At 44.8% G+C, this 16,353-nt stretch overlaps 1 protein-coding gene across 2 annotated transcripts in view; it reads left to right on the forward strand.

The window, feature by feature from the left end:
- Positions 1–16,353, forward strand: part of FRMPD2 (FERM and PDZ domain containing 2) — a 127,943-nt gene that overhangs the window by 35,092 nt on the left and 76,498 nt on the right. For both annotated transcript variants that reach the window (XM_010383729.2, XM_030940836.1), the window contains 5 exons: positions 1,376–1,508; positions 2,179–2,266; positions 3,785–3,917; positions 5,604–5,675; positions 9,922–10,096. In XM_010383729.2, the coding sequence (XP_010382031.1) occupies positions 1,376–1,508; positions 2,179–2,266; positions 3,785–3,917; positions 5,604–5,675; positions 9,922–10,096 (601 nt within the window). The remainder of the gene's footprint in view (positions 1–1,375; positions 1,509–2,178; positions 2,267–3,784; positions 3,918–5,603; positions 5,676–9,921; positions 10,097–16,353) is intronic.

Genomic DNA, 16,353 nt, shown 5'->3' on the forward strand with positions numbered 1-16,353 from the left:
GTGCCTCCTTACATAAAGCAATCATGTTTAGATCCCATGATTCAGTTTTCTTTTCAAAATTCAACTCCAGGTTCTGCACAGAAGCCTTCCCTGACTTCGTTTTTGTGGTCCCTGGGTACCCTCCCCTCTGCTATTTTATACCTGCAGGGGGTCCTTTGTTGTGCTTGTCACACTGTGCTGCTTGCTGCCCTGTGCAGTCCCCAGAGTGCAGCAAGGGGCATGGCACATGGGAGGCATTTGGCTTAGGTTGGATTCCCTCCAAGCTAACCCAGAGACAGGGATTCTTGTGCAAGTTATTTATTAGGGAAATGTTCCTGGGAGAGGGGAGTGATGGTAGTACAGCTGGCAAGTTGAAGGATAAAGTCTCAGCTGGAGACAGGCCCAGCCTGGCCCCCTGGGGCGCTCTGGTGTAGGAATGGCACCTTGGAGTTGGTCCCCCATGAGACCCGGGTGGAGCTGGGGTAGGATGGGCAAGTGAGGTGCCTATGGCACAAAATATAAGGAAGTTTGTATTTGGGAGGAACCAAAGACAGGTAAGCTAGAGACCAGTTGGGTGGCTGCACTTGTCCAGGGACAAGTTGGAGAGCTGAGACCAGGATTAATGAGGGGCCATGTGGATGGAGATGAGGGGACAGCAAGGTGGATAGTGGCAACAGTCAATCAGAGAAGGCCTCTTCCATCAGAGAAGGCTTCCTTCTTGGACCCTTTCTCTCTTGGCATGGGAACCTGTGGCTCCTGTGAATTGAGCCAGAGGATTTGGTGGGGGAAGTGGACTATATTTATTTGAAAGATACTGAAGTCTACCATCCACTGGTGTGCCATTGTCCTTGGATAGACACTGTATTGACCTGCAACATTTCCATCAGGGACCTGCAAAGTAGATGTCAGTCACTTATCAGCATTCACTGGGCACTGCATTAGGTGTGCTATGGCAGTGCGTAGAGCACACAGAGATGTTGGGGGAGACAGGCAAGCAGCACACTCAGGGAACATGGTGCACCAGAGCCAGGTGTGAGTGCAGTGATAAGGGAAGGTGATCAGAGGGCAGAGGTGGAGAGGCTTAGAAGTAGAGAGGACACAGTTCTGGGTCTTGTGGGCACAGAGGAGCTTCTGTACCCCCAAGAGGGAATGCATGAACAAAGGCACAGATGTGTGTGGGTGCACAGGTCTGGAGTGGGGGGTGAAGTGCCTTCAGGGTACATGTGGGGGATGGGTACAGAGCACATTCTGGGTGCCAGAGAACACGTCATTAGGTGCTCACTGTGTAGGGCAGACAATTCCACATTGATTCAGTCCGACAACCAGTTTGCATGTATCTATAAAAATGGCCCCTCCTTATCTTGGTATGTGGATGTGTGATGCACTTGACCCCCAGGTGGAGAAAAGAGTTGTGGAGGAAAGCTCCTCTGTGCAGCAGAACAGAAGCTACCTGCTCAGGAAGAGGCTGCATGGGACAAGCAGTGAGAGCCCAGAAGCACAGGCCTCGGAGTGTCTGCATCCTCGCAGAGGTGGGTACGTGCCCTGAGCAGTCCCTGCGTGGGCCGATGGTACCAATTCTATTGTTTCCTGCCCTGTATGGGCCACACATTCACATTGTGATGGCAGAGAAAGTCTATGTAAATGCCACTCTTTCAGGAAGCCACTGAAGAGAATGGGCTGAGCTTAGGACTCACCTGTGTTCCCAGGAAAGTCTCATTTGGGGACAAAACTTAACACAGTTATTTATATCAAATGAAAACTTTAAAAATGAGTTCTAACTGTCCAAGTTGAGAAAATCTAAATTAAAACAAACAACAAGAAAAAAAAAAACTTGATATTTTTTCAGTTATTGTTCTGGGTGTGTTAAAAGAGTGGTTTTTGGAATAATCTTCAAATCTACTGTTCTCTACTTTTCAACTAAATCTGAGCTTTTTTTTTTTAATTATTGTTATTGTTTGTTGTCTCTAAAACAAGGTGCACTTTGCCATTAGGCTTTATTTTCCCTTGTAACTCTCCCTCCAACCCTCTATAACTGTCATTTCTGTTTTCTACATGAGAAACAGATTCAGAGAGGTTAAGTAATTTCACCAAGGTCACACAGCTAGTAAGTCATGATGCCATTCATGCTCTGGGATGCCTGATTTAAGAAAGCTGTGATCTTGGTTTCTGCCCATGCCCTCTACCGTGTTGCTTGGTTAGTTTCAGAAAAAGGCACGGAGACCCAGAGCTCGCCGGAGCCCCACTGGAGCACCTCAACACATAGTCACTGCAGCCTCCTTGTGAACCGGTAAGCAGCAAGGCCTGCAGGGTGCTGTGAACTTGATGTGAGACATAGGTGTGTGGGCTACGGTACCTTATTTCTTTACTAATTGTTAATGAGAAGCCTCTTACTCCTCCAGAAAATGCCAATGCTGTTCCATTAGCAGTTGAAGAAGCCGCATTTAAGCAGATCCGAAGCCAAGATGATGAGGGGCCTGGTGGCAGCTGTGCTGTCAAGGCATCCTGTTTCCCCTGGGAACCATACTCAGGCCGAGTGGCAGAGTGACAGCGTGTCTCAATATTGTTGCCATTGTCCATTGCCATACCATGCTGCCTAACAAGCAACCACAAAACACAGTGGCTAAAAGCAACAATTATATATTTAGCTCATGATTCTGTGAGTTGGTCATTTAAGCTGTGCTCAACTGAGAGGTCTTCTAGACTCTGCTGAAAGGCTTCCTGCATCTGTGACTATCTTCAGCTCGGCTAGCCAACCTCTCCTGGGGGGTGAATGGCCATTGTCTGGGAAGCTCTGGCTCTCCTCCACCAGCAGGTCAGCCTAGGATTGTTCTCGTGACAATGGCAGAATTGAGAGAGAGGAACAGAGACAGAGAGAGAGAGAGCGAGAGAGAGAGAGAGAGAGAGAGAGAGAGAGAGAGAGAGAGAGAGAGGAGAGGAGAGAAGAGAAGAGAGAAGAGAAGAGAGGTGCATAAAGCCTTCAGAACTGGCCTTCCATCATTTCCACATCATTCTGTTGGCCAACTCAAACCTAAAGGCCAGCCCCATTTCAAGGAGTAAGAAATAGACTCCTTCCCTTGATGGCAGGAGGATGCAAAGTCAGATTGCAAAGGGTGCAGATCAGGGAGAAGAATTGTGGACATTTTTACACTTGTCTGACTTAGGATGCTTGAATCAGATCAAAACCTAGATGGGCTCATGTATTCCTGGACCTGGAACCTTGTTCATTTGGAAGTTCAGGTGATTTATTTATTCACGTATTGACTGTTGAGGGCTGTAACAGTGTCTTGTCATAGTTGATGTCAAATCCATAGTTGGCGCCCTGATTGGATATTGTAGAGTTTATCTTGCAATTACTTTTTCCTGCCATTTAAAACTTTATTTTCCCAATGAAAACAATTTTTACCCCCTGATTCCTTAAACAATATATTTTATTGTCAAAATATTTTGAGCAATATATCAAATTCTAAAGAAGCCAGAACCACTGCAATCCCATGACCTGCTGGGTGGTTGCTCCAGACCTGTGGTCCTGGCACCACAAACAGAGAGGCAGAGCCATGGGGTGGAGAAGTTGACTGTGCCTTGCACCTCCAACCCCACCACACCCCAGTGGCTGCGCAGCCTGGCTTTTCCAGGCCTCAGCTTCCGCCACTTGAAAAGTAGATGTAACTCCCCCATAGATGGGGGAGAAGGTGACGTGCGTCAGTGGGTGCACCCTGCCCAGCTGAGCCCGTGTGTGGGTGGTCTTTCATGCAATGGAAGCCCTTGTCGTTGCTAAGTGCTTCACCCCTTCTCAACCCCTGGCCAGCGCTCTTTCAGGAGCAGATCCCCAGGACCAGCAGGAGGGCCGGAGGCTCAGCTCTGGATCTGTGCACTCGGCAGCAGATAGCTCATGGCCAACAACTCCTTCTCAAAGGGGTTTTCTGCAAAGAAGGAGCAAGGTAAGCAAAAGAAGGCTGAAGGGCACTCCTCAAGGAGGCTTGAGCCGGGAGCTGTGGGTGGCTGGCACAGTGGCTGAAAATGGGCCAGGTCTTCTAGGGGACAACTTCCCTGGGCTGAGGTTTATAGGATTGGACCAACATAAACCTGAAATTTGCAAGTTAGGGCATAGGCATTCACTGTGTGGTCTTGCTGGGGCAGGCTCTGTGGGGGACATTGTGTAGGATGTAGGGTTGAAGACATTGGGTCCCACCCTAGAGGAAGTTTGCAGCCACCCTGTGCAGGGTGGTGGCAGAGCGTGCTATGTGATTCGAGAGCTGACAAGGCAGAATGTGTTTGGAAGGGGCCTTCTGCACAGGTGAAAGGCAGGAGCACAGATCCAGGGCCGCAGGGAGGGCTTCTTTAGGGAAGAGAGAGTCATTCTTCCAGCTGGGTAACCCTAAGCTGACTTCCAGCTGAGTCCTGCTGGCCCTCTCAGCCTCAGCGAGGGAATGCTGTGAAACATCTACCAGGTGCCAGGCACTATTCTAGGCCCCCACCTATGCTGTGAATGAAACAAAGGCCTTTTCGTTTGGAGATTACATTCTAGAAGGAGGAGGCAAAGACAGACAAATGCATAAATATAAAAGAATGCCAGGTAGTGATTTGTGATAAAAACAAAAGCAAAAACAAACAAAAAAAAAAACAATGAAGAAAGGAAGAGGATAATAGGGTTAGAGGAAGTGTGCCTCTCTGTCAAAGTTAGTTAAAGCCCCTCGACTGAGCTGAGCTCCAAACAGCCTCAGGATGTCCCTCTTCCTGTTTGGGCTATGGTTCCCATACCCCGGCCCGGCCCCCACTGTCCTCCTAGGCCCTTCTCTGGCCTCCACGAACTTGGTGGAGGGTGTGAAGAGGGCTTCTGAGAGACCTTGTCCACCTCCTTTGGCTTTTCTTCCTGATCAGTCATGAAATATACTTTTGTTGGGAACTCTTATTGGACACAAGTCACTTCTGGGCTGGAATTTTGGCCTCTTGGGACAAGAGTCCTGCTAGGTACCCTTGAGGGCACTACAGAAGCCCCACCCAACCCTATCACTTGTTGGTTATATGACTCAGATGAACTTCTTAAGCATTTTTTTTTCAAAGGTGAGGAGACTCAATTTCCTCACCTGTAAAATGGGTTGAGAATATGCCCCCCACAGGGGGATAGCTGGGTCTAGCTAGTGATGGGTATTGCAGTATTTTCTGGGTCAAGTGTAATACAAGTACACTGAGAACAAGAGCTGCCCGCTAAGCTATTGATTCAACATCTAGAGCTAGAAAACGTTTCAGCTCATCTAAATCTAAAAATGTTTTTGTTTTTTAAAAATATGTTTATTGCATTTATATTTATATTATACAATACATTTTATACTTTTTATACATACAAAAGATGGAGTTCTGTGTGAATTATGAAACTTATAATTCACCCCGAACACCCCTGTACCCAACTTCAGAGCCAGAACGTTCTGATACCCTATACCCACCTGTAAGACTTCTGCTCCAAGATGTACCGTTTAGCTAGGGCCTCAGCCCAGGTCAGCCCCATTTTGGCCTGTTTCCTGCTAGCTCTGGGGAATGTGTGCTGGTGGGGTGCATCATGGGGGAAGCCCAGACCCAAAGCCTGAAATCTGTCATCTTCTCTACCATATGTGACTGTTTTCCTCCAGTTTTCCAGGCCAGAGTTCATCCTGTTGGCTGGAGAGGCCCCGATGACACTACATCTGCCGGGATCGGTTGTGGTAACTACTGGGCTAGACTGGGCAGGGATGGAGGGTGGTGAGGGAAGTGGGCAGTTGCGGGAGGCCAATTGTGTCTGGACGGGGTCTCACGTGGGGACACCCCAGTGACATTCAGTTTCCCCCAGACCCCTGCCAGAACCATCCATCACTACCTCCCACTGCTGCTATTTTCCCTTTGGCCTATTAAAGGGGCCCCATGTGACTTCCAGCTGAGTCCTGCTGGCCCTCCCAGCCTCAGCTAGGGAGTGCTGTGAAACATCTACCAGGTGCCAGGCACTATTCTAGGCCCCCACCTATGCTGTGAATGAAACAAAGGCCTTTTCGTGTGGAGATTACATTCTAGAAGGAGGAGGCAAAGACAGACAAATGCATAAATATAAAAGAATGCCAGGTAGTGATTTGTGATAAAAACAAAAACAAAAACAGAAAAAACAATGAAGAAAGGAAGAAGATGGAGCATGGCAGGTGGTAGGAGGGAGAGTGTGCTCTTTTAGATGGGGAAGTGGCTCTGGGGAGGCATCTTGTTAACAAAGACTGGGTGAAGACAAAGAGTGAGCCATGTGGGCTTTTCAGGAAGGGCAAATACTGTGTGGGCTGTCCGTTTCCTACCCCAGAGCCTGAGCATGTCCCCTGCAGAGCCCCATGTGTGGCTGGTCTTGCCCTCAGCTCCCCAGGACGTATCTGTCCATGTTCAGGTCCATATCTCTGTTGTCCAGGGCCCAGTTGGGGCCGGGAGCTTCTCAGTCAATGTTGAGTATTTGAATGTGAGCCTTTCCCATCTCCCCAACCCCCAGGGCTGGAAGCGCACACATTGTCAATTTGGCTTTCTGGGCCTCTGTTCAGGGCCTCCTGGAGGCAGGGCTAGGGTGGGGCGTGGCTAGACGCTCTCTCCTCCCAGGCTCCTGCATCACCTACCACTTGTCGTTCCTGCACTGAAGAGCACCAGTGAGCCCACCTCTGGCTCACTCCAGCAAAATCCCATTGAATCCCAGCTTCCATGTACCCCCCTGCCAAGGGAATGTCTGTTGCGGTGCACTGACATCATTCCCTCTACACCTGAGTCCTGAAAGTGTTGAAACAAACTGGTCAGTGCAAGTGGGATGCCTGCCTAACCCGGGCCTCCAATTCCTATGCAATGACCAACTGCATCAATTCATGTAGCACACGCTGACTGGGCACCCACTGTGTGCCTGGTCCCTCTGCACTGGCACAAAAAGTATGAAGTGGGATGATAACTTTTACACCCCAAGTATGCAAGATTGAGTTACCCAAAGCATGAAAATGCTAAACTTAAGGAGACTGGTGTTTGAGTGGCTGGGGGTGTCAGGGTGGCTCACTCTGGGGGTCTACAACTTTCTGAAGACACTTCCTGTATGGGGCTTGCAAGTCATAGGGCCATAGGCCTCCTCAGGCCAGTCCCACCTCTGCCCATCCCCTTCAAATCACCAGCCCTCAGCTGAGGGGAAGAAAGGAAAATTCACCCAGGAACCCCTTCCTGACATTCCTGTGGTCACATGGTTTACGTGACTGGAGACTCCTCTACCCACCAGGTAGATGGGCCAGACCTGCTGTGATGGGGGCCAGCTTCTCCTACTCTGCAGGGATGCTTGTGCAGTGCTTAGGGACCAAGACTCCAGGTGATGGAAACGGTGCTATTGTCCCAGTTCTGTCCGGGGCGAGCATCTTGACCTACACATCAGGTCTAGGAGCCTAGTTACAATCCTCAGAGGGGATCTTGAACCCTAGCCTCTAGAAAGATGCCAGAAAGGCATGAGGGTGACTGAGGGCTCCCTCAATAAAAGACTTTTTGGACCTCTGTCCCTTACCTGGGAAAGGGGAGGCCCCATTTCCAGGGTTTCCTATGTCACTCGGTCTGTTTGTCTGACTTGGACTGGAGCATTTGCCCCTGTTCCTTTAGCCTCTCCTTTCCTGTCCCCAGGGTGCTCAGTCAATGTAGCTCCCTATGTCTCCCTCTAAGTGGAGTTCTTCATACACACACCCTTTCCTTCTGCTTCCCTATGGGTGTTGGGAACAAAACAGATTCCCCTCACAGCATGACTGTCCCATGGGAAACTACTGGCAAATAGGCTCGCTGAAACGTGAAGAGGCAGCATCCTGTGTTCAAAAGCAGCCACCGTAGGAGCTGAAATATAAAACATTTTCTTTTTTCTCCATGTGTACTTTCTCTGTCTCAGCATGTCATGGTGTTTTTATTTTTTATTCGCTGTTTAATGTCACATTCTCTTGGGCATAGGGATATTCATGAGGTGGACAGAGACCCTTGCAGGTACCTGGGACCCTGCCCTGTGACTTTGTCACACCAGTTGCTGGATCCATGCACCATGCCCCACGTAGGGTGAAAAAGCCCAAGCTCCCTTCCCATGACTCTGCTGCCCCAGCCCAGACAATCAGTGGTCCCCACAAGGGGTTACACCCTTTGTATGGAGATGCATTTGGTACCTGGCTTGGGAGCTGGGTGGGTGAGAGGCTTCTCCCTGCTGAATCGCCCATGGAAAGAGCTTTGATGCTGCTGACCCAGGGTGGGGACAGTCACTGTCATGGTTGCTCTGACATGCTTGGGTGCATGTGCCTACTTGGGACCTTTCCTCCACCAGCCCCTGAGGAGGGCATCACTAGAGGACAGTGAGAGCCATGGCTGCCCTCAGTGGAGGGCAGCAGAGGTCACTGTGCGGGGAGGACGAAGGGCAGGGGAGGCTGAGCCAGGCCTGGGGATTCAGAGAGCAAAGGAGTCCGCAGCCAGAACCCTCCAAGGAGGAGGGGAGGCAGGACTGTTGAAAGTCGAAGCTTTGTATACACGCTTATTGTCCTGGGGACTTCACTTAGAAAACACACATTCCAAGACACAGCTATTAAGAGTGCCCAGAGGGCAGCTTCAGAGCAATGGACCCAAGCAGGGGCCCATCACTGGCGGATATACGATTCATCACTGAGGGCCTGAGCAGCCCTCTCAGGAAGCAGCTGGGATTTCTGCAAGGGAAAGAAGCAGGTCAGATCTGCCTCCCAGCCTTCCTGGCCCTTGTAGAATCAACTTGGGAAGCTTTACAAGATATTGATTTCCCAGGCCTTGTGCCAGACTGACAGAACCATCTTGTGGGTGGTCCCCTCACCTCTCAGGTGACTCAGGTGTGCAGCAAGTGTGGGAAGCAAGGTGGCGTGGAGTGTGCCTGTGTGATCAGCCCTGCCCAGCAACTTGTGGGAAACCCCCTCCCACAGGGTCCTCAGATCTATTCTGGCCCTTAGAGTGCATAGGCTGCCCCTGGGTGCCAGGAGGGTCAGGGTGTGACCACAGGCATGGTCTTGATGGCACTAAGGCCACATATGCTAGTGTCTCTCCATGACTGCCTTCTAAAGAGAACTTCCTGGGGGAGGTCCAGGCTGGGATTTGGGACATGGGGATACTCAGGAAGAGCCACAGACAAGGGCTTCAGAGCCTGACCAGACAGACCCATAGGAGTTTGCCACGTGGGGAGGGAGTGGAAGAGCCCTGGCAGCAGTGGGTATTATATGTGCAAAGACACAGGCAGAATGGCCCAGGCGGCTGCCTGGTGATGAACTGTCCAGGAGGCTGAGCCGAGGCGACAGTGGTCTGGGTGGGGCTGTGGCGGGAGATGAAGAGGCAGAAGGCAGACTCTGGAGGCTTTTTGGCTGTGCTGACCCATGTCTAGAGTCCAGGTAATCCGCTTGCTCCAGCTCTGTCTCTTCATTAGATCTGCACCCACCCAAATTCTCTCTGAAGTTTAGAATTAATTAACCTGTGCTCTGCTGGCACCTGGGGAGACAATGTCAGATCGACAGAATGATCCAGGGCCATACGATTCATTGATGAGGGCCCTGGGTGACCTTCTTAGGAAGCAGAACCCAAGGGGCAGCTGGGATTTCCGCAGGGGAAAGACATCAGTCAGACGGGCCTCCCAGCTTTCCTGGCCCCTGCTGAGCCTGGCAGAAGGCTCAGATTTGAGTCCAATTCCTGCCTTACAAACTTTGCAAACCCTGGGCAAGACTCTTACCATTTCTGAGCCTCAGTTTCTCATCTCATCTCATCTCAGAAGAGCCTCATCTTCTGAGCCTACAGTTCCTGCATAGGAACTGTAAATATACTCATTTCTTAGAGTTGTTTGTCAATTAAGTGAAACAATGTGTGTAAAGTGCTTAGTACAGTAACCAGCACACACTAAAGGCTCAATGACTTATAATTATAGTATAATTGATACTACTGTTGTTTCAGACCAAAAAAGGGAAATCCTATTTGGCTCTCAGGGACCTCTGTGTGGTCCTGCTGAATGGGCAGCACCTGGAGGTAAAATGTGACGTCGAGTCAACAGTGGGAGCTGTCTTCAATGCCGTGACGTCCTTTGCCAAGCTCGAGGAACTCACCTACTTTGGCTTGGCATATATGAAAGGTAAGCATCTCTTGGGCAACTCCCAGCTGGCCTGGTGCCTCCAGTAACTCGGATGTCTGGGTACCTGAGCTCTGTTTCTTCTGGGAAAACTATTTGAGACTTGGGTGCCTCCCTTTGTATACCTAGACATTAGTCAGCATAATAGGGGCTTCAAGTATTCATGGATAAAGCATCAAGCAAGTGCAGAAGATTGTCAGGAAATAATGAGTGTAAGATGTGGGTTTCTGTGGCTTGCTGGATCTGGTTGATTGATCTCAGGGCACTGAAGTTAGACAAACAAGCAAATGTTAAAAGCATTTCCATCTAATGATGCAGGACTAATGGGGACTCAGTACCCTGACCCTAGGAGCCTAATTAAGATTCCATTCTAAATATCCAAGAAAAAGGGTTTCTATACCCTCTTGCCTCTCTGACGTTCCATTAGAGACTCTATTTCTGCTGTCAACCTAAAATAACAGTGGAGAGAGACAGGCTCTCCAAAGAATGAGTTTATTTGGGAATTAGCAGGAGATTGCAATCTAGGATCCACATGCCGTAGTGAACTATAGATGCATCTAAGGAGGTTGGGCAAGGGCAAGCCTTTATAGACAAAAGAGAGAAGTACATGCGAGTTGTTTTGAAACTAGAAGATGAACGGTTCCGAGGGCTTATTGCAGGAGTTGACATCAGTTCATTAATGAAAACAGTGTCAGGCAAGTGTTCTTGTGTGAGTGGCGAGCTGTGCTTGTGTGGCCTAGCTGTCCTTGTGCTGCTGTCTGTCCTCATGTGTACTTATGTAGCAAGCTGTGGTTTGGAAAAAAGTTTCTAAGGTATTTTTCATTATAGGTATAGAGCATGAGTGACCCCCTCACGGCCTCCCAGCTCCATTTTAGTAGGGTTAAACATAAGTGACTTATTTTGGTATTGATAATGTTTACATTTCTCCAATCAAGTTATTGTTCTGAAAGCATCACTACTGGATCATCCTGTGGTTAGGTTTTGATTATTCCTCGGTGCTGGGATGGACCTTTCCTGGTCATTCCAGTCTCATGTTGAAGGGAAATGACCAGCAAGTAGGAGTTGATGTCAAAACCTCTTTCCCCTTCATTTAAGCAACATGGAGGTTTGGAAGGAATGGCTCTGAGGCTAAATCTTTCTGGAGTTCATTGTTCTGTTTCCTAGGTGTTGGTGGTCATTTCAAAGCACTAGACCAGCACTGGGCATTTTGGTGAACTCTCTGTGTAGCTCGCACATCAGGCGGGAGACTTGTTCCTAGAATTTTACATCGAGTTGTCCAGCTTCAGTTTATAGGGCTTTAGGAACAGGGCAGTTCTTGTTCTTAGTTCTCCAGATACTGGAGGAAACAAGAAGAATTCAAGGCCCAGTTCAGTCTACAGGTAGATTAGAAACACACAAAAGCAATGAACAGGACTACAGTCAGATAACAGGTGTAATACGGTTTTCACCTTCCTTCAGAAGCATAATTTCTTATCTACAGTTACCCCCATTTTTACTACAGATAATCACAATAAGACAAATTTGTTTGCTGAGTAAGTTTAGCCTCATCACGTTTGGCCTGAGTATTGACATAAGTGTATCAAGAATAGTGATTGACCACGCAGGCTCCTTTGAAGCTTGTTCTGCTAGAACTTTTGATAAGAATCTCAGCCTGGACTTTTAAAAGTCTCACAAGGCTAGGAGGCCAAATCAAGACAAACCTCAGTTTGACTGAAGTAACCTTATGTGCATTTTCAAATATGACATCCAAGTCAAAGCCTTAGTAATACAACCAATTTTAAATATTGTATCCTGTTATAAGGAGAGCGTATTTTTATTGAACTTATATAAATAACCTATATTATCATAAAAATAAGAATACTTATGGTTAGTTTTAGAATTCTGGTTGGATCAGGTAGGGTAATTTTGTTCACAAGAGTACACTTTATTATATTGTTGTAAACTATAGATAACGTACAAGGAAAAAGTTTCCTTAAATCTAGGAAACAAAACATTTAAAGAACCAGTGAAATTTCAAGTAAAAATTATAAAAACCCATTATTCTTTTTCATCCATTCATTCAGCCTCATGTAATTAATTCTTGTTCTGCTTGATCTTGGTTAGCAGTTTCACAAACTCAGTTTCTTTAGTGTCCTGGACATTTTTCCTTAGTCCAATGGTTTTATCTTGAAGTTATCAGAAACCTGTAACTTGTCAGAATTCTTTTCATCCCTTCTGTGAACCTCCTTGAAGAAAAAGCAATTTTTGGACTGTAGCTGATTGCAAGTGCGTTTAGAAAAGTATCAACACCATAATATTCCATGGATGACAAGGACTTAGAATGGTCATGGTTACAAATCTGAGGAGATTTAACCAGCAATTGACAGAGAAATTTGGTTATTTCTATGGCATATATCATTTTAACGTAATAACCAAATATTATACTAAGCCATACCAGAGTTCTAGCGAATTTTGTACACTTTTAGGAACATTTATATCAAAACTATATTTGTAAATATAACTTAAAGTTTTCTTACCACTTATTATTGGACAATGTTTCCCATGCATTTTAAAATATTGAATAAACCCAATTAGTTCAATATCTCTTTTCCAAGGTGAGGGACATATCCTTTGTTGCTTCCAAGGGTCCAGCTGGAAAAACCCAAAGTAAATTCAAGGTCAAAAAGACTCAATTTAGAATTTGATTTTGGGAAGGTGTCAAAGCTGTCAAAAGGTTTAAAACTCTTAATCAAAATAGAATCACAGGTCACTGTGAAATAATTGCCATTCATATAACCAGACTGATAATTAAAAGGCTTCAAAAGGCAAATACATAATAGTCAAAACTTAGCTCTTTTAATATTGAGAAGACTCACTTTTTTAAGTAATCAAAGACCTAATAAAACACAGCAGAGAGCACAAGAAACTATTTTGATAAAACACAAAATCTTTGTTTTCTAGACCAATTACTAAGAAGTTAAGGAAAAACATCTTGTATTAATATTAACAGCAGAGGCTAATACTGCAATACAACTTTATTTTATTAACAGAGAAGACAAAATAATAGTTTTTCGCAAGTATGCTTTTGATATTAAGGCTCAAGTTTTAGAAAAACATAAATAAAGAATTTTCTTCTAATTTTAATTACCTTGATCACACAAAAATTTCTTTCATAATATTCATCTTCCATAAACCTTTTGCAATTTTCTCAAACTATTTCTAATGTTCTTATTCAGTTTTATTAATATCACTTTTTTCTTTATTCATTTTGAAGCAATCCTTAACTAACCTCCAACTAGAGAAAATTACTTTTTTAAAAAACAACAAATAAAAACACATTCTCATATCTTCCTTATAACTTTTCTCACCCAAACATATCTTACTTTTTTGTACACTTGTATACAGAATTACGCATAGTAATTGAAATTTAAAAACTCTTGGTAACTTTAATTTCTAATGAAAACCAGAAAACTAGAAAGTAAGCAATCATAAACTGCCTTTTACAAATTTGTGAAAACATTATTTTATAACACCTAGAAATATATGCTCCCTCATAGCACATTTTTTCAGTGTAGCAGACAGCATTTTAATTAACAGACCCAAATATCTTTTGTTCCTCTGCAGTGAGCAGACAATAAACTTAAACTTATGTTCAACAACTAATGTTTCAGCATTATATCTTTGGAAATGGTCCTATTACATGAATATTCATCATTTCATTTAACGTACTATAACTTTAAGGTTTTAAGTAACCAAAAAGATTTTGTAAACCATTTTAGGTAGATGTATCTTATAAAACGTAATCATTGTTGTAAAGCTTACTTATATCCTATTTCATTTACATTTACATGTATCAATTCACTTGGTTTTAACAATTATGTTTGAATTGTTTATGAAAACTCCATTAGACATTAAACAAATGTAGTCATCATCTTAAGTTATTTTTATTGTTTAGTAAATCAGGCAAGTATTAAAAAATACCACAGAAGCAAAGGACCTAAAAGTTAAAACATGTGGCTTTTCTTAAATCTCTTTTCTCATTGTCACCTTTGTCACACGTCAAGCAATTTATTTTACTGTGTGTTTCATTCTTAGGTTACATTTATAATTTTACCATCTTAAACATACTTACGCTTTTGCTCAATAAATCCAGATAGAAGAAGTGATATGTCTGTATTATGTTTAATGTTGACAAGTCTCCACACATGCCTGTTTTAATTGAACCAAAAAACTTAAACTAGCTTCTTTGTTTACCAAAAATTATACCAGATCACCTAAACTCGAAAAACATTTAGGTTAGTTCTATTTTTCTGAGAAAATAGTTAATTTATAGAAGTGTGTGTTTTCTTCTGTCAAGCCAGATCTCACATGTCCCAACAGGACAGTTGTTCAGGATGAGAGCTGTCTAAAAAATACTTTTAAATATAAAAGTCCAAATAGCCAAAGGTATAACCACTTCAATTGTGACTCAAAGCCAGTAGCCTTTTATGGCTTAACCATGGATGCAAGAGGCTTCCACAAAAAGAGTGTGAAAAATGCAGTACCCCCATCGAGATCCAACATTTCTCCCAAAGATATAAAACAAAGACCCTCCTTGTTAACAAGGTAGTGGAGGTTGAAACAATTGAGACAAATTTCCCTGGGAGCTGGCACTCTGGGACAAGGAGACGCTTCTTGTTTCAGACTCCCAGTCAGCTGGCTAGCCACCTGATGCAAACCTGACAATCTCTCCACGGCCCGGCTGGTGGAGGACCAGAGAAGATATCCTCACTGGCTTCAGAGCTCTTGAGACATAAAACAAGATGAAAGGAGAGTCTTATTGTAACTTTTATCCTTGTGGTAAATCACACAGAAGACAGAGATTAAGAAAAAAAAAGAGCTATTTCTGTTAGAACCTAGAACCAAATTCACAAAAGTCACAATTCAGAGAACATTCTTACAAATGTTTTTCTCCTGCCAATTCAAATTTAGAAAAGAAGGGACAAGAACAAATTTTTACCTTCTTCTCTTAGCCAGGCATTACCCATAGATGTTTGGGAAAGCTGGCTTTGGAAAGAATCCCCATCTTTTGCAGACTTTTGTCAGGCCTCTCAGCATCTCATCCATAGGCTGGAGTGAGTGGAGTGTCCAGCCTGTTAGGGTGCCATCCTCATTGCCAGAAACTGTAAGGATGGAAAATTACCACTTCTATCCTTTATCCTCACAGGCTCCAGCTGTGTCTGAGAAGTAAACTAACATAAGAAAGCTCAACAGGAGAAAAGCATAATAAATGTTTTATGTGGTATGGGAGCCCCCATAAGAAGATGAAGACTCCAACAAATTAGTAACTGGGTTGGACAAAGAACAGTTAATTGTGAAAATGGGACTAAATTATGAGAAGGCTTAAAAGATCAGAGTTATTCCAATAAGGTCTGTGTGGTATTTTGTCTAAACTTCCTGTCCTCGAAGATAAGGATGTTGCCTTTCCTTCCAGGAGAGGGAGGATGACTATCACACGGGAATCTCATCTTCTTTAAGAAATAACACAAAGGTCAAAGTGGCCAATTTGCACCTGCTCTTAAAAGTGCACTTAAAAGCGTCTTTAACTTAAATAGCTGATAGGCCCAAGTGGCAGAGTTTAACTTCTTTATTCTACCCGTCTAGAACTTCCCTAGAAGATTCACATATTAAAAGATGACTTGGTGGTCATGGAGAGAAGAATTGGGTTAGTAGCTGAGCAATTTGGAAAAAAAGAGTTCAGCTAGAGGAAGACAAAGAGGAGGAAGAACTGTAGATGGGGAGGGAAGGTTCTGGAGAGAAATGAGTCTCAGCTAGCTTTGAGATATTTGCATTAAGGCATTTTTGAGTCCTGAATGTGTTTTGAAGCCTCAAGATGCCAATTGAAATATGTGCCCCATGCAAACTGACCTTATAGCTGCAGTCTTCTCATTTTAATTCTAAGGAAGAAACAAGCTTGGGCAGTTCAAAGGATCTCCATCTGGCCACTGGAGTTCTAAATTGTCTTTGGTATAATTTGCCCGTAAGCTTAAAAATTCATGGGGTGAATTATGTCTGAAAAGTCTATGTGATGCCAATTTAAATTCTGTGCACAAACAACCGACTCACCAGAAAGGATGCTAAATCCCCTACAAAAGTGAAACCAAAAGAATACTCAGAAGAAGGACCATGTCCTTCACACCTATAAAACCAGATCTCAAATCAAGTCAAAGCTCAGCCAAAACAAGGGTGCTTGAATCCAAGACAGAACTTAGCACCAGCAGAAAGATGATTCCTGGAAGCAG

This window comes from Rhinopithecus roxellana, chromosome 11, assembly GCF_007565055.1.
Source record: "Rhinopithecus roxellana isolate Shanxi Qingling chromosome 11, ASM756505v1, whole genome shotgun sequence".
Taxonomy (NCBI): domain Eukaryota; kingdom Metazoa; phylum Chordata; class Mammalia; order Primates; family Cercopithecidae; genus Rhinopithecus; species Rhinopithecus roxellana.